This window comes from Zalophus californianus, chromosome 3, assembly GCF_009762305.2.
Source record: "Zalophus californianus isolate mZalCal1 chromosome 3, mZalCal1.pri.v2, whole genome shotgun sequence".
Classification (NCBI taxonomy): Eukaryota; Metazoa; Chordata; class Mammalia; order Carnivora; family Otariidae; genus Zalophus; species Zalophus californianus.
In genome coordinates, this window is record NC_045597.1 from 81,104,592 (window position 1) to 81,123,005 (window position 18,414).

The 18,414-nt window shown below is 43.2% G+C and overlaps 1 protein-coding gene across 5 annotated transcripts; it reads right to left on the minus strand.

The window, feature by feature from the left end:
• Positions 1-421: 421 nt before the first annotated feature.
• PTPN18 (protein tyrosine phosphatase non-receptor type 18) lies at positions 422-16,549 on the minus strand. 5 transcript variants are annotated; one of them, XM_027590021.1, is made up of 15 exons: positions 16,368-16,549; positions 14,909-15,017; positions 14,564-14,640; positions 14,389-14,484; positions 14,237-14,275; positions 4,485-4,553; positions 3,832-3,894; positions 3,479-3,621; positions 3,008-3,074; positions 2,847-2,924; positions 2,673-2,762; positions 2,306-2,394; positions 1,389-1,591; positions 821-895; positions 422-618 (listed from the first exon to the last, which is right to left on the minus strand). In XM_027590021.1, the coding sequence occupies exons 1-15, from the start codon at positions 16,458-16,460 to the stop codon at positions 551-553; spliced, it is 1,359 nt and encodes a 452-aa protein (XP_027445822.1). In that variant the 5' UTR covers positions 16,461-16,549; the 3' UTR covers positions 422-550. The 5 variants fall into 5 exon arrangements, 3 of the variants coding, with proteins under 3 accessions (XP_027445822.1, XP_027445823.1, XP_027445824.1); XM_027590023.1 differs by having other exon boundaries at positions 569-709; XR_003519193.1 differs by lacking the exon at positions 2,306-2,394.
• Positions 16,550-18,414: the final 1,865 nt, after the last annotated feature.

The window sequence follows — 18,414 nt, forward strand, 5'->3', positions numbered from 1 at the left end:
TGGCAGCCCATCTGTCTGTGTACCCATGTGGGGATCTTTTTTACCTGTTTGTTTGAAAGCAGTTTGTTGTGTTGTTATACTTGGCTTGGATCTGTCTGAATGGTGGTTGGGGGGTGGGGGAGTGTCTATCAGTCTTTTCCAGGGCCTACCCATTTCTGTGTCCAGCTGAGTGTTTAAGTGAGGGAGGCTCAGATATTGAGATGAACTAGTCCATTATGTGGTGATGGCGAAGTCTCCAGAAGCCCATCTGCCCATCCTTTTCTTCACACCTGGGAGAACCTGCCTAGTCCCCTGGGGTTGGGCCCGTTCCTGATGTTTATTCTTGAATCTGTTCACTGCAGTCTCACCAGCCATTATCTCCCAACTACCTCCCCCAGCCTCAAGCCTTGAATACTATAATCATTGGGGCAAAGCCCCTACATTTCCACCCTGAGAAACTTTTATTTTGATCCAGGACCAGCATTCCCATTTCCAACACTTCACATAGCAGAGAATGGCCGTCAGCAGTCCAGGTGCCCATGTGAGGCAGCAGGCAGGCAGGGTGCAGCGTTCACACGTGGGTCCACTCAGCAGGGGGGTCCCGGGGCCCTTTAGGCCTTCCAATGCGCAGGTTGAAGCCTGGAAGAAGGGCACCATGTGTTTCGTGGAGAAGCTGAAGCACGGAGATGTGTGGAAGGTCATCCTTAAGCCTCCAGGCCCTGGTTGTTTACTGCAGCCAAATCCGCAGAACTCAGGAGAGTGTGAGCCCCATGCCACCATCCCTAAACCCCCAAATCCTGGTCAAAGCTGCGGAGGCCCAGCAACCCAGGCTTTGACTCACCTAGCCCACCATTCTGAGCTCCATCCACCACATCCTCATAGGCGTCAGGCCCAGCAGGGCTTTGGTCAGCAGGAACTGCGGGCAGAAAACCACCCCCCAAGGATTGACTCAGGCAGCCCCACGGAGCTCCGGAACCCACCCGGGGCAGAACTGCATCCTCCAGGCTCCCGGGGCCTGAGCTGGCAGGCTGGGGGCCAGGGCGGTGAGGGCAGCCGGAGGGCGGGTAGCGGAAACGGACGTGTCCGCCTGGACTAGCTAGCGTCGCCAGAGAAACGGACCCAGCCTTGAGTCCAAGGCTAGGCCTGGCACCCTTTTCCGGCCGTGACCGGAGTTGGCCAACAGTCCCAGAGGCGTGGCCGGGAGAGCACGTACGTCAGCTTAGACCCTGACCAGGCCGGACTTGGGGGCGGGTGTGTGTGTGTGTGTCGGGTGGGGGGGAGCTCCTTGAGGCCGTCAGGGACTTCCCGACCCCAGCAAGACTGGGTCTGGAGAAGGCGCAGGTGAGTGCCAGCCCTCCCGCCTAGCGCCCCGGCCCGGCCCGGCCCGGCCCGCCCCGCCCCGGACTCACCGCGGCCGGGCAGCAACCCACGCGCGTCCTCCGCGTGCGCCTGCGGCCGCCGGGCGCGCGGCGTCACCTGGCTGTAGAGCGGCGCCTCCTCCGCGCCGCGCCCTCGCGCCCCCGCCCCGGTGCCCGCGGGCGCCCCGCGCTTCTGCACCACCGCGTACGTGTCGGCCATGGCGAGGGCCGGGGGCCCAGACACCGAGATGCTTCTGCGGATGGGGCGGGCGGGGGAGGAAGTGAAGCGACTGAGCCAAGGGAGGGAGGGGGTGGGGAGTGCGCTTAGCTCGCCAACCGCCGGCTTCCTTCCCGCCCGAGGCTGCTCGCCGGTCGCAGGTCGGGGAAAGCAGGCGGGCAGGTCTCAGGGGAGAGAGGGAGCGGTCTCTGGATCTCGGTTCTGTGTCTCGAGTGCCTGGCAGGTTAGGTGGGTGAAGGGAAGGGGACAGCCTGGCAGGTGAATGGGGCAGGGTATTGGTACTGAGGGGTGGTCATTTCTGTGTACATGTCCGAATAAAAGAATGAGGAAGTGGCATCTAAAAGAGAGGGAGGGATAGCCTCAAAATGGAGAGCTAGTCTAAAGGACGTGGGGGTGAAATCTGCTGCAAACCAAGGTTGACTCTGTGTCCCCAGAGTCATGACATGAGGCCTGACAAGTGGGCGGCCTCAAGAAATATTTGCTAAATTAATGTCTAGGGAAGCAAAGAAAGGGCTAACATAGGGGCTAGACTTAGAGGCAGAGGCAATGGGATCTCTGGGATCAAAGTGTCATCTTGGGTCAGGTTCCCGGACTCAGTTCAAAGAAAGAGCCAGTGAATATTTGGTAAACTGAACAGCAAGGAAGGGCTGGAGTTTCAAGGGCGAGGAAAGGGTTAGCCTCTGAGCATGAGAAATTGGAAAGGGAAGAACGAGGAGATGGAGCTGGGTACCTGAGGACCTTGCCAGGTGGGCGCGGTGTGGTGGGAAGGGTCTGGAAAGTCTGGAAGGAGAGGGCATCGTCGTAGATTGGGGCACAATTCTGGGGAAAGACAGGAGGGAGAGGGTATGAAACTTGGAGGAAACTGGCCAGACTCCTGATGGAGGTGACCATGGATTCTGGGGTGGGGAAGCTTAAGAGGAATAGTCTGATAAGGTAGCAAGGAGGACAAAAGTGGATCTCATAGTCAGTCTTTGCTCCCAGAAGGAGTCCATGGGCTAGATGCTGCAGTGATGGTGGCCAAAGACTTCTGCTCTGGGTCCTGGTCTCTGAGGGTGTTGATGGTGGGCAGGAAGAGAGTAGGAAGGGGACCTTGGTACCTCCTTGAAATTCTGGTAAACAGGGCTGGTGTTTTGGACTGCTGAGAAGAACATCTGAGCCACTGTGTGGTATAGGAACCTGTACTGCTCCTGGTGGGGGAAGAGGAATCATCAGAAAGGGAAGACAAGAGGAGGAGGGATGTGTCCTTGTATTGAGGAGACTGAGGCTCTCACCTCTGTCTGCACAGCTGCGGGCCGCTGCTTTCTCATCTCCAGGACCACGTTGAAGAGGCTGAAGTTAGGTGGGATCATCTGGGGCAGAGAGGGCACATGAGCAGGACCTGGTGGGCATGGGACCTGCACTGCACATAAGCACACATATGCCCTATTCATACCTGGGTGAGGAGCAACTGTCTCACATAATCCACAGTGCACAGGACACCTGTTCGCCCACAACCTGCGCTGACAGGCAAGAATAAGCATAAGCTTAGTCAGGACCTGCCCACAACCCCTTTTATATGGGGCGTTTGGGGTTGGGAGTGAAGGTCCTAATCGAGGATCCCCTGCAGCACCTTTTGATTCTCAGAATCCCCAGATTACAATTTAAAAGAAAAAAACTTTTTAATTGCTTACATTTGTTGAGCATCAACTCTGTGTTTACTACTCTCCCGCAGGCAGTCTGCACTCAATAAATGCTAAATTTCAGTTGATACAGCACAAGCTAGTGTGGCTTCAGGTTTTTCAAAAGAGGCACTCAAACTGTGACACTGGCTTCAAGGCCTGCACTGGCCTCCCTGCCTTCCACATCCCCCCCACCCGCAGTCATCTCTGTCTCACCAGACCCCCATAAAACCCATTTCTTAAACCTGCAGTGGACACAGAGGGGGCTGGGTCCACATCCCTGGAGGCAACAGGCTTCCTCCACGATGGTGAGCACATGTTTAGGATTGCTAGGGACTCCTCTGTCTGGCCAGAACATATATTGCAGCTGGTACACAGAACGACATTCCTGAAACACAGGAAAAGAGTGGCAAATAATAAAAAAGCATTTATTGAGTACCTACTGCTTGTCAGGCCCAGTTCTAAACATCTTCCATTTAAATCCAACAGATAATAACTGAAGAGATAGGTACTATTGCTAATGCCCATTTTACAAATGAGAAAACAGAGACAGAAAATAGCTCTCCCCATATGGGAGCCTCCTCCTCCCTTTAAGTACCTTCTGAAAAGTAATCTGGAGGGTCCTGAGCATGATGTCTGCATTCAGCCATGTCTCCCTTGTCTGAGGATGTGGGGCAGGTGGGAAGAGAGAGGAGAGCAAAGACCACAGGTGCCAAAAGACATTTGCAGAAAACAAAGCATTTCTCATTAAAACTCAAAGGCAACATATTTTTAAAAATTCATTCAGCTCAAACATCCCCCATGGCTTTCCTGAAGGAAACATTTGATAGAGGGGAGAAAGAACTATGATTAAAAACCCCAACAAGCTCATTTATAGTGAAAAAAGAAAAAAGATTTCTTTTGTTCTACAAAAGTTTTATTGTACTTATTATGTACCAACTATATTTGACTTGAGGTAAGAGATTTTCCTGAGTTATGAAATGGTAAGGGAAATGGGGATTTTAAGAACTTAACCAGGCACATTTATATAACAGAGATAACCGTGATCATAGATAAAATGCAAAAGCAATGTATATATTGAGTTCTGGCTATTGCACCCTAATACCAGAGGGTTCCCTGCAGTGTGAGGGGACTGTGGGAAAACTCATCCTTTCAGGCCCAGCCCAAAAGCTTCCCTGAAAATCTTCTGTGAAACCTCCCACAACATCCAAGACTTCACAAAACACTATTCCCACCTCTGCCCCAGCTCACCAGGGTGATGCAGAAAAGTCCAATCTGTAGTGGTTCCTGTTCTTGGGCCCAGTAACGCTCACACTTTTTCTGCAAAAGGCAAGGGAGAAAGGGCAGGGAGTGAAGAGCAGTAGTCTGCTTTAGAGTTCCAGCTCAATACATTCCCCCCCCCCCCCACAGGACACCTCAGGCATTGCTGGTGGAAGCACAGATAGCTGTAGCTATCATGCAGGCCGGCTGGCAGAGCCTTGTCAGATTAAACACACAGACACAGTGGAGACTTGTGCTTCTGACTATGCAGGAGGAAGGCAGGCCAGAATATTCTCATACTGTAAGCAAAAAAAAATTAGACAGAACATATGAGCCACTATTTTCAGACATTGGACCACAGGTATTGCAGGATTATGATCACTGAACAAAGGGAAACATATGGATCAAATCTTATGACTGCCCCAGCTTACTGCCTAGAGGCAGTCATCAGCCTGCAGGACATGGATAGTCCAATGATCCCACTGAGTTGAGGAGCCAGAGATCATGGCTCAGGGAGGCCAAAGCAGCTAGAATTTGAAGGGCAGAGTCTTGGAAAGAACAGAGCTATGCAAACAAGAGTTAAAAATTTCAGAAGTCTGCATATGGTCCCCTTGAGTATTATTAGCTGAATAATAATCTGAGCATCATGAAACTCTCTGAAGTCAGGCAAGAATAACTTCCTACAAAAGAATAATAGCTAAGGACCTATAAGATGAATATTTCCTATAATGATCATAATGGGATAGAAATAATTTACATTCCTCCAGCCAAAGTGGAGAGACCCAACTGACTATAAGGGCATTCAATAGGGAACCAAGAAGGACCACATGTTAGAAGTAGAATGAAATTAGTTCTAGAATAAAGGCTACTCTAGACCTGCCCTACAAAAGCTTTAAAACAAACCTTAAAATGATCAAACCTCCAAAAGTAACTTAACTGCCTTCCAGAAAAAGTCCAACACTCTTTAAAGGAAGACAATAAAATCTAACAGTTACCTACAAAATTAAAAATGTCAAGCATCCAATAAAAATTTACTAGACATACAAAGAAACAAGAAAACATAATCCATAACCAGGAGAAAAATAAGTGAATAGAAGATCCAATAAGGATGAAGAAAGAAGTAGACCTTTAAACAGTTTTTTAAAAATATTTTAAATATACTTGAAGATGAAAAGGAAAACATGAACATAATGAAAGTGAAACAAAAGATAGAGAAAATACCGAAATGGAACTTCTAGAGAGGAAATATAAAATACATGAAATTTAAAAAGTCACTAATAGCAGATAGACACAGAAGAAAAGATCAGTGAACATGAAGACATAGCAATAGAATCTATTTAAAATGAAAAAAACAAAAATTACTGGGAAAAAATGAACAAAGAATCAGTTACCTGTGGAAATATACCAAATGGTCTAAAGTATGTGTATCTGGAGTCCAGAAGAAGGTGAGGAGAGAGGGGAGAATGGAAACTATATTTGAAAAAATAATCGCTGGAAAATTTTCCAAATTTGATAAAACCGCAAACCCACAAGTCCAAGAAAGTCAACTATAAGGAGAATAAACATAAAGAAAGCCAAACCAAGGCAGATCATGATCAAATTGCCGGCGGGGGGGCGGAGAGAGAGAGGAAACTTAAAAACATTACACATGAAAAGACACATTACATATTAAGGAACAAAGATAAGAATGACAGAATTTTGTCAGAAACTCTGCAAGTCAGAGGTCAAAGTTGTGACATTCTAAAAAGGCTGAAATTAAAAAAAAAACTTTCAGATGAACAAAAGCTGAGAGAATTTATCACAAACCTGTACTGTGAGAAATATTAAAGTAAGCTGTTCATACAAAGGACATGATACTAGATGAAATATGGATCTACACAAAAGAATGAAGAGTAAAGAAAAAGCAAATATGTGGCTAAATATAAAAAATATTTCTCATTTTTAACATTTAAAAAAGACAGTCTAGTGAATTTTATCAAACAAACAAGGAAGAATTAATAGCAATCCTTCACAATTTTTTTTTAAATTGAAGGACCATTTCCCAACATACTGTATGAAGGCAATATTAATCTGATACCAAAACTAGACATATATATCACAAGAAAAGAACACTACTAACTAATGTTTCATTAATAAAGACATTAAAATCCTCAACAAAATACCAGCAAAGGGTCATACACCACGACCAAGTTGGATTAATCTCAGGAATGCAAGATTGGTTGTATATATATAAAAAAAATCAATGTCATATACCATATTAATAGAAAATAAAACAACACATGATCATCTGAATAGATGCAGAAAAAAATTTTTGGATAAAATCCAACACCCTTTCATGATAAAAATACAAAGGAAACTAGAAATGGAAGGAAACTCCTTAGCCTGATTAAAACAACAACAACAACACACACATACATCTACAAAAAAACCCCACAACCAATCTTTAGACCTATGCTGAAAGACTCAATGTTTTGCACTTAAAATCAGGTTGTACTTGCCACTTCTGTTCAACTTTGTACGGAAAGGTCTAGTCACTGCAGTTAGGAAAAAAGAAATGGAAGAAAGGAGGGAGGGAGGAAGGGAGAAAGGAAAATAGGGAGGGACAGAAGGAAGAAGGAAGGAGGAGTATTGGATTAGAAAAGCAGCAGCAAATTTATCTCAATTTGCACATGACATCATATTATATATGGAAAACCCTAAGTTTTTCACATAACCACACACCCCCCACACACTATTAAAGCTAATAAATGAGTTCAGCAAGGTTGCAAGACATAATATCAAACAGAAAAATCAATTGTATTTCTATATAGTGAAAACTATTTAGTTTGCAATAAGGAAACTGAAAATGAAATTAAGAAAATCACTGTTTACAATAGCATCAAAAAGTATAAACTAGGAATAAATTTAACAAAAGTGCAAGACTTCTAAACTAAACACTATAAAACATTGCTAAGAGAAATTAAAGAAGACCTAGATAAATGGAAAAACATCCATGTTCATGGATGGAAGACAATATGGTTAAGATGGAAATAGCTCCCAAATTGATAGATTCAATGCATTCCTTATCAAAATCCCAGAAGGCTTTTTGAAGATATTGGCAAGGGGATCTTAACATTAATATGTTAATATTAATGAGTGTGTCGTAGATACCCAAGACTACCCTCAAGTTTGATGATTCACTAGGGGGACTCACAGGACTCAGCATACAGTTGTACTCATGGCTATGATTTATTACAATGAAATGATACAGAAAAAAATCAGCAAAGGGAAAAGATGCACAGGGCAAAGTGAAGGAAACAAGATTCCTGCTTCCAACGGTCTTCTCCAAGTGAAGTCGCACACAATGTGCTTAATTTCCCCAGCAATGATTTGTGACAACATGTGTGAAATGTCCACAGTGAAGCTCATTAGGCAGTCAGTGCCCAGGGAATTCACTGGGGCACTCCATGTGCTATGCGGGCACCCTCTGACTAGCATGTACCACAACTTCAGACTCCCAGAAGGAAGGCAGGTGTTCAAATAAACCATACCGTTTATATAAACAGTTCAAACATAGTGAGCCACTTTTATTAAAAATCCAATTTCCAGGCAAGATCCAACCTAGTAGGAAGGTCTTTTTTTAATCATAAGCCTGCTATATTACTCTTTTCTGCACAGCAAGTGACCCAGAAAAGTCGAAACAATCTTGAAAAAAAGAAGAAATTTGGTGGACTCACATTTCCTGATTTCAAAACTTACTATAAAGTTACAATAATAAAAAAATGTATAGTACTGGTACAAAGATAGACCTACCAATCAATGGAATAGAATTGAGAGTCCAGAAATAAACCCTTACATTTATAGTCAATTGATTTTCTTTTTTTTCTTTTTTTAAAGATTTTATTTATTTGACAGAGAGAGACACAGCGAGAGAGAGAACACAAGCAGGGGGAGTGGGAGAGGGAGAAGCAGGCTTCCAGCTGAGCAGGGAGCCTGATGCGGGGCTCAATCCCAGGACCCTGGGACCATGACCTGAGCTGAAGGCAGACGCTTAACGACTGAGCCACCCAGGCGCCCCTATAGTCAACTGATTTTCAACAAGGATAACAAGACCATTCAATGGGGAAAAGACAGACAAACAACAAGGGCTGAAAAAAAAAAGTTTTGAAAAAAAAAGACAGACAACAAGTGTTGGTGAGGATGTGAAGGATTCAAATCCTCATACATTGCTGATTGGAAAGTAAAATGATGTAGCTGTGGAAAAGTTTGACAGTTCCTCAAAATATTAAGAATGGAGTTATCATATGATGTAGCAATTCCACTTCTAGGTATGTACCCAAGAGAATTGAAAACATACTTCTACACAAAAACTTGCACATAAATGTTCATAGCAGCATTATTCATAATAGCCAAAAAGTGGAAGCAACTCACATTCTATAAACTGATAAATGAATAAATAAAATGCAGTAGATCCATTCAATGGAATACTGTTCAACAATAAAAAGGAGTTAAGTACTGACACATGCTATAATATGCATGAATTTTAAAAACATGCTAAGTGAAAGGACTCAGTCACAAAGACAACATATCATATGATTCAGTTTACATGAAAAGTCCAGAGTAGTCAAACCTATAGGGACCAAAAATAGAGTAGGGGTTACCTAGGATGGAGAAATGGGGAGTGACTGCCAATAGATACAGGATTTCTTTGTGGGGTAATGAAAATGTTGTAAAATTTATTGCAGGGATGGTTGCATAACTAAATATACTAAATATATACTAAATTTCGGAATATACTAAAAACAATTGAATTGCACACTTTAAATGGATAAATTTCATCTTGATAAAGCTGTTTTTTAAATGAGATTGTTTATTTTGATTCTGTCCCAGTAGTTTATTTTTGCTTTTGTTTCCTTTGCCTCAGGAGACATGTCGAGAAGAATGCTGCTATGACCAATGCCAGAGAAATTACTGCCTGTACTCTCTTCTAGGATTTTTATGGTTTTGGGTCTCACATTTAGGTCTTTAATGCATTATGAGTTTATTTGTGTGTGTGGTGTAAGAAAGTGGTCCAGTTTCTTTTTTTTTCTTTTTTTTTTTTGCATGTAGATATTCAGTTTTCCGGGCACTATTTATTGAAGTGACTCTTTTTCCCATGGCATATTTTTGCCTCCTTTGTTGAAGATTAATAGATTAACTGACCATATAATCATGGATTTATTTCTAGGTTTTCTATCCTATTCCGTTGATCTATGTGTCTATTTTTGTGCCAGTATCATACTGTTTTGATTACTACAGTTTTGTAGTATAACTTAAAATCTGGAATTGTGATATCTCCAGCTTTATATTTCTTTTTCAAGAATGTTTTGGCTATTCAGGATCTTTTGTGGTTCCATACAAATTTTAGGATTGTTTGTTCTAGTTCTGTGAAAAATGCTGTTGGTATTTTAGGGATTGCATTAAATCTGTAGATTGCTTTGGATAGTATGGATATTTTAACAATATTTCTTCTTCCAATCCATGAGCATGGAATAGCTTTCCATTTATTTGTGTCACCTTCAATTTTTCTCATCAGTGTTTTATAGTTTTCAGTGTATAGGTTTTTCACTTCCTTGGTTAAGTTTATTCTTTGATATTTTATTATCTTTGGTGCAATTGTAAATTGGATTGTTTCCTTAATTTCTCTTTCTGCTGCTTCATTATTAGTGTATAGAAATGCAACAGATTTCTCTACATTGATTTTGTATACTGCGACCTTACTCAATTCATTTATCAGTTTTAATAATTTTTTGGGGTAATCTTTAGGGTTTTCTATATATACTATCATGTCATCTGCAAATAGTGAAAGTTTTACTTCTTGTTTACCAATTTCCTTTTCTTATCTGATTGCTGTGGCAAAATAAAAAGCTTTTGCATACAAAGGAAACAAACAATAAAACTAAAAAAAAAACAACCTACTGAGTGGGAGATGTTTGCAAATGACATATCTGATAAAGGGTTAGTATACCAAATATATAAAGAACTGATTTAACTCAACAGCCAAACACCAAATAATCCAATTAAAACATGAACAAAAGACATGAACAGACATTTCTCCAAAGAAGACATCCAAATGGCCAATAGACACATGAAAGGATGCTCACTCAACATCACTCATCATCAGGGAAATGCAAATCAAAACACAATGAGACATCACCTCACACCTGTCAGAATGGCTAAAATCAAAAATACAAGAAACATCAAGGGTTGGCAAGGTTGTGGAGAAAAAAGAACCATTGTGCACTGTTGGTGGGAATGCAAACTGGTGCAGCCACTCTGGAAAACAGTATGGAGGTTCCTCAAAAAATTAAAAATGGAACTACCCTATGATCCAGGAATTGCACTACTTGGTATTTATCCAAAGAATATTCAAACACTAACTCAGAAGGATATATGCACCCCTGTGTTTATTGCTGAATTATTTACAATAGCCAAATTATGGAAGCAGCCCAGTGTCCATCAATAGATGAATGGATAAAGAAGATGTGGTATATATATACAATGGAATAGAGAATGAAATCTTGCCATTTGCAACAACATGGATGAAACTAGAGGGTATAATACTAAGTGAAATAAATCAGTCGGATAAAGACAAATACCATATGATTTCACTCATATGTGGAACTTAAGAAACAAAACAAACAAATGAAGAAAAAAAAGGGAGAGAAACCAAAAAAGAGACTATTAACTATAGAGAATAAACAGGTGGTTACCAGAGGGAAGGTGGGGGTGGGGAATGGGTGAAATAGGTGAAGGGATTAAGAGTACACTTATCATGATGGTCAATGAGTAATATTTAGAATTGTTGAATTACTATATTGTACACTGAAACTAATATAACACTGTATGTTAACTATACTGGACTTAAAAAATTAAAAAAATAAGAAAAAGACAATCTAAAGCAAAAATATTATAGCAGTGCATTGTGGAGTATATTTCATATTTAGAATTAAAACCTATGGCAACAATAACATAAAGCATGGAATGAGAAATTTGAAATATGCTAGTATAAGGTTCTTATGTTTTAAATGAAATGGTATAATATTATTTGAGTATAGACTGATAAGTTAAAGATATAACTGATAAACCCTAAAGCCACACTACGCACATAATACAAAGAGGTATAACTAATAAGTAAATAATGACTATGAAATGGATTCATAAAAATTCTCAATCTGGAGGCAGCTGGGTGGCTCAATCAGTTAAGTATCTGCCTTTGGCTCAGGTCATGGTCTTGGGGTCCTGGGATCAAGTCCCACGTCAGGCCCCTGCTCAGTGGGGAGTCTGCTTCTCCCTTTCCCTCTGCCTCTCTCCCTGACTCATGCTCTCTCTCTCAAATAAATAAATAAATAATTCTCAATCTGGAGGAAGATAGAAAAGAATAAAGGGGCAAAGAACAGATGGAACAAACAGAAAACAAAGATGGTAGATTTACTCCAATTAAAGGCAGAGATTGTCAGACTAAATTAAAAAGTAAGCCCCTACAATATGCCACCTACAAGACACTTTAAAAATAAAGATGAATATAGATAAAAAGTAAAAGAATGGAAAAAGATATGCACACTCTAGCACAATTTAAATGGCTATATTAATATCATAGTACACTTCAGAAAAGGAATATTACCAGAGATAGAAAGGAACCTTACATATTGGAAAAGGGATTGATTAATCAGGAAGACATAATCCTAACTGTATATGCATTCAATTACAGAGTTTCAAAATAGCTGAAGCAGAAACTGACAGAACTGAAAAGACAGATAATTTTAAAATTAGAGATTTCAACATTATTTCAGCAAATAATAGGGCAAGAAGACCCCCTAAAAAGTCATATGAACAAAAAGATTTGAATAATATTTGTCCTAATTGGCAGTTATAGAATAGTTTAGATTTCATCACTCCTCTCTCAGCAATTGATAGAACATTTAGAGAAAATAAATTAGTAAAGATTTATAAAATACAGCAAAGATACAAAAATATTAAAGTGTCTTTCAAAAAAGACACAATTTGACTGAATTGATATTTATAGAACACTCCACTCAACAAAAGCAGAATACACATTCTTTTCAAGTGTACATAGACTATTTACCAAGATAGGCCATATTCATAGCCATAAAACAAGTCTCAGTATATGTAAAATGATTAAAATCATATAAAGTTGTTCTTTGACCACAGTGGAATTAACTAAAAATTAATAACAGGAAGATATATGGGAAAGTCCTCAGATATTTGGAAACTAAGTACAACCATGGTCAAATACAATGAGTCAAAGAAGAAATCATAAGGGAAATTAGAAAATATTTTGAACTAATTGAAAAAGAAGATACAATTTATCAAGTTCGTGAGATGTAGCTAAAGCAGTGCTTAGAGAAAAATGAATAACATTAAATGCTTATATATGAAAAAAGAAAAATCTCAAGTCAATGATCTAAGTTTCAGAAACTAGAAAAATAGGAGCAAGTTAAACCTAAATAACATTAGGAAGGAAATGAAAAAGATGAAAAGTTATTAATGAAATAAAAAATGAAAAAAATAGAGAAATATAAAAGAGAAAAAATAGAGAAAAATAAAACCCAAAGCTGGTTCTTTAAAAAACAACAACAAGAGCAACAGCAACAGCAACAACAATTGACAAACCTCTAACCCAGAGACGGCTAACATTTCCTATAAAATAGGGCCAGATAATAAGTATTTTACACTTTGTGAGCCATTCAATCCACCCAACTTGCAACTACTGAATTCTGCCATTGTAGCATGAAAGTGGGTATATACAATATCTAAACATATGAGTGTGGCTGTATTTTAATACATTTTATTTACAAAAAAAGGCAGCAAGACAGACCTAGTAAAATAGGTAAAGTTTGCTCATCTTTAGCCAGACTGACATTGGAGAGATAGACCACAAATTACCAAAATCAGGAATGAAAAAGGGGCATCACTACAGGTTGTACAGATTCCATGATCAGCCATTCATTCCTGGGCAGTACTTACCCCACTTCCCAACCCTGTCTATTGAATAGGCCAGAATGTAGAAACCATGTGCCTTCAAAGCTGACATGCATTTATTGAGTAACTAATTTATGCTAACAGGCAAAACAAAGATCCCTGCACTCCTGGACTTATCTTCTAATCAAGGAGATGGAGAATAAACAATGTGTAGATTACCTTGTATGCTAGAAATGGTAAGAACTTCGAAGGAAAATAGGACACAGGAAGGGGAGTGGGAGTGCTGGGAGTTTTAAATGGTGTAAGATCCAGGAAGGTCTCATGGAGAAAGTAGCGTTTGAACAAAGATCTGAAGGTGGTAGTAGAGCAAGCCAAGAAGAATGTTCCAGGCAAAGGGAACAGCCAAGGCACAGGCCCTGAGACTGTGCCATCCCTAGCACATCTGAGGAAAAGCAAAGGCCAAAATGGCTAGAGTGGAATGAATAAAGGAGAGAGAGATAAACACAGAGGTAAGAGCTGTACCAGGGACAGCTCAGTGTAGGGACTTATGGTCTATGATGCAGACTTGGGTTGGGAAGACCTGCAGTAAAGGGGCTGTGAACACTGCAGGGATGAGCGCCATGAATAAAAGGAAAAAAATCAACAAAAAATTAAAGAGAGCAATAGTGGAGTCACTTCAAGAATTGGGCCTTTCAGACCTGGGATTAGGGAGGTGCTAGCAAGATTTCTCCTGCCTCCTTCCTGCACAAGGAAATGTATTCTAGAGGGTTGAGGACACCTACCCGCCCATTCTCCATTTCTTGACATGCCATCAGGATCACCTAGACAAGAAGGGTAAGGGAAGAGGGGAGTGATTTGGGTCAGGGAATTGGAGAAACAAGGCCAAGGGAGGACTCAGAATGTTAGTCCCACCTCACCGTCCTCTAAGGCTGACCTTGACTCCAAACTCCCAGACCAGGCGCCAGAAGTCTAGCAAGGTGTGAGGCAGGGGTCCTTGTGTGGCGATGTAGGCCTGGCTTCCGTCTGTGCCCTGGTAAAGGCTAAGTTCATCACCGAGATCTGGCTGTCACCCCCTCCAAGTCCACCCCTTCCCTGACTCCCAGCCTGACCCGGATGAAGTTGCCATTGATGTAGTCGCCATGTCCCTCCTCCTGGAGCAGGGAGAGGATCACTCGTGTCTGATCATCTGCCAGCGGGAGAGGTGAGAAAAGTGCTTTGGGGTGATAGGAGCATCAAAGCCCTGATGGCCTCCTGGATGAAAGCCAGCAGGGTTACTGCACACCCAGCAGGGATCCCACCTGGGTGCACTTCTTGTGAGCTGCTCAGGAGAAATGCAGCCATTGCAAGGATCTGAGAGGGAGTGCACTGGGAGCACAGTGGGGTGGACTGGACTGTCATGGGATGGAGGATGTGTGCAGATCTTCACTGACTCCCTCTGGAAGCCCCCGACTTACAGGGCAGCACATCTTTGTAGCGGTTCTTCGTCACATTTCCCGGCAGACTGCCAGCCTCAGTGGAGCACACACGTTCAGTCTTCCATGCGGCTGAGCAGGCCTGGATGTCCTGGTGGAAGCCACCGTTAGCCGACCCAGGAAAGGGAGGAGAGAGGAAGAGAAGAGCAAGGTCAGAGTTCTGGGGCACAGAGGCACTTGTAGGGATACAAGGTACATGGCCTGTGAGAGGTGAATTCAGACTCTTAGATAGCATGGTGCCTGGGTAATTGTAGTGATACAATAGTAATAGCAACTCAGAGCACCTTCTCTATGCCAGGCTCTGTGCTAATGACATTGAATCATTACAAGGTCACCCCGAAGTTAGTACTATTATTAATGTCCCCATTGTGTAGGTAAGAAAGCTGACGCACCACATGATTGAGTGACTTGCCAAAAGTCCCACCCAGTGAGGGTTGCACTCAAACCTCTCAGCATCTATCCCCTAAATGCTCAAACTGTGTTACATTGTATTGTAAACAATAATTGTAATGGAACATGTATTTAATATAACAAACATGATGATGTATGATATATGTGACAATATACAATGTATATGAATTATAATGTATAACATTACTTATGTAACAAAATATTACAGATACTTTGTTACTGTTAGATTATTATAATTCATGAAGTGTATTACCATCATATCAGCTATTCAAAATCAGACGATAGTAAGTAACACCTACCAATGCCTACGACGCTGCATTAGCATTCCTTACACATGGCTTGCATCACGGCATTGTAATGTTCAGAATATTTATAACTAGTGACAAAGGATCCTACAAACTGAGCGCTCAAGATGTGCTAGGCGCTTTTTTACCCACACCAGTTCCTCAGGTCATTAGCAGTTGCGTTTTACCCAAGGAGAAACTGACGCCAGAGGACCCGGGTAAAGTACCCTAGGTCACAGGGCCTATTAGAGTCCGGCATCCACACCACCACCCCCTCTTCCCCCCCACCCGCAGTAGGGCTTCTTGGTTCCTCTTCCCCTAACCCCTTCTTCCACATGATCACAGAAGTGATCACCGGGGTGCCTGGAGAGGCCCGGGTGACCGGTGTCAAGCGCAAGTGCACGCCTGCCTTCCCTTGCTGCGCCGGCTTCTCCTGCCCCACCCAGTAGCGGGACTGTTCCGGGAGCTGGATGAGGGCACAGTGACACAAGGGCGTGTACGGCACCGCCCAACCCGGCCGTGGACTTCGCCCTCTGGGGTTCTGTGGTCAGAGGATGAGGACAGAGTCAGGGGAGAGAGCGACAGAGAGGTGCCGGGGGGAGAAAAATAGACCTTGAAGCGAGGAGACACCCTGGACGCATAAGGAGGGGGGCGCAAAACGCGGCAGGGCGCACAGGACAGACATCGGACAGTCCAGGACCAGGAGACTGAGTGCGCGGTTTGGCCGTCCACTCTCGCCTACTTACGCTGAACTCGCCAGCAAGGATCGCCCTCTCCCTGCCGCCTCGCGCCTCCAACTGCTCCAAGAAGCTCCGCGCAGCGTCCAAGTTGTGGCTCATGACGCCGTGGGCCAGTGAGGTCCAGTACAGCTGCTGCACTCGGCTCAGCTAGTAGCAAGAAAGCTGGAGGCGGAGGCGGGCTGCGGAGGTCCCGCCTCCTATCTGGCAACCCAATGGAAGCGCGCAACAGCCGGCAGGGCTCGCCTCTCGGCCAATGACATTCGGAGCTCGCCCCGGTACCGCCCACAGGCTCCGGGACCCGGGCAGCCTCGGGAGCCCTACGTTCTCTCCCGCTGGGCCTGGAAACTGAGTCCAGCGCAGGTGCTTCCCTTTTTATGCGCGCCGGGCATGTTGGCTGCGTCCGCACAACCCCCTGGACGCTTTCTCCTGCTTGTTCCCAGGATCCGCGTCCCGGGCCAACCTTCCTCCAAGGGCGCGCGTTGGGTAGATGGCCTTGCATTCTCGCCTAGCCTCCCAGGTCCAGTCTCCCTGAGAGATAGACTAGGCTCCGAACCAGAGAGGCGGCGCGACAGCTGTGAGTGGAGATGGTCGCGGAGATCGAGCTGCAAGTCCTGCCTCGAGGAGCCTGGGTTGGGGGCGTCCCTCACTGTGAGCTCCAGCGGCGGGGCCCGAGGGAGGTCACGGGAGGTTGCCGAGGTTGCCGCGGGGGGGGGGGGTGGTGACACCTGGACACCCCTGCTGTGAGAAAGACCGAATGGAAGCGGCTGTTTCTGTATCTCTGTATTTCCCGAGGTTCCTTTTTCTGGGTCGGGCTAGGAGGAGCTGGGGGCGCCAGGATCCTTTCTGAATTTAAGGATCTCAACCCGCATAAACCTGCAGGGAAACAGAACTGAGGCGGTCAAAGTGGGTTCCAGGGGGAAAGATGTTCTCAGAGCTTTCAAAGAGCTTCTCTTTTTGCTGTCTCCACACCCTCAACTTCAGAAAATGCGCAGGAAAAGGCCAGGAGAACCACTTGGTGACCCAGTTCCCCGGGTAACCAAGGGGAGGCTGGAGAAAGCAGAGAGGAGCCTAGGGGTCCTGCCTGGGTAGATGGGCCAGCCCACCCCTCACCCAGCAGGGCTCCAGGAGTCATGGAAGGAATTTCTGGGGGTGTCACTGGAGGGGGTGTCTGTGGAGTTCAGTTTGAGGTCGTTGAGGTGTGAAAGGTTAACCAATGGGGTAAGGTGTACTTTAAGTGCTTGAGGGGTCAACAAGGTCATTGGTTCAGGGTGTGGATTTAATTAATTATGGATTATTAGAGTGTTGTTTGAGTTAGGGATGGGCAAACTCTTTTTTTTTTTTTTTTTTCAAAAGGCTTTGGTTTTTGGCTTTGCTGTCTCTGGTGTCTGTCCCAGCTACTCGACTCCACCATGGCAGTGTGAAAGCAGCCATAGGCCACATGTAAAGAAATGAGTGTGGCTATATTCCAATAAAACTATTTGTGGACACTGAAATTTTAATTTCATGTAATTTTCATGTGTCACAAAACATTTCTGTGTGTGTAGCCTGAGCTGTGTAACCTGGTTTAATGACCCAGGTTTCTTTTTTTTTTTTTTCCGGTTTGAAACCATACTTTATTTTTAATGTAGCTAGAAATCAAATAACTATATATTTTTAAGCAGAAAAAAACTCCTTTACTTTTCCTTCTTATATCATTGTTAGCACAAGAAAAAACACTTCTCGTTTAGAAATGATACTGAGTTTCTATGAAAATGCGTGTACTTTGTATTTCTGGAACTTAAAAGCACAGGACACATTTTCAGAAGACCAATTTTACTTTTACCCACTTATGGTAATATTTGCAATGTTCAAATGTACTTAATATATAATTAAGTAAATCAAATAAGGAACCCAAAAGGAACTGGTCTTCTTGAGTTATTCACAGCACACATTAGAAAATCAGAGAGAACACACATTAACAACAACAAAAAAAAAACCACTGGCAAGCTCAAACGCAAGTTTATATGCTGAGTATTTTTAAAGGGTTTAAAAAGCATGCTCAGTTAGCATACAG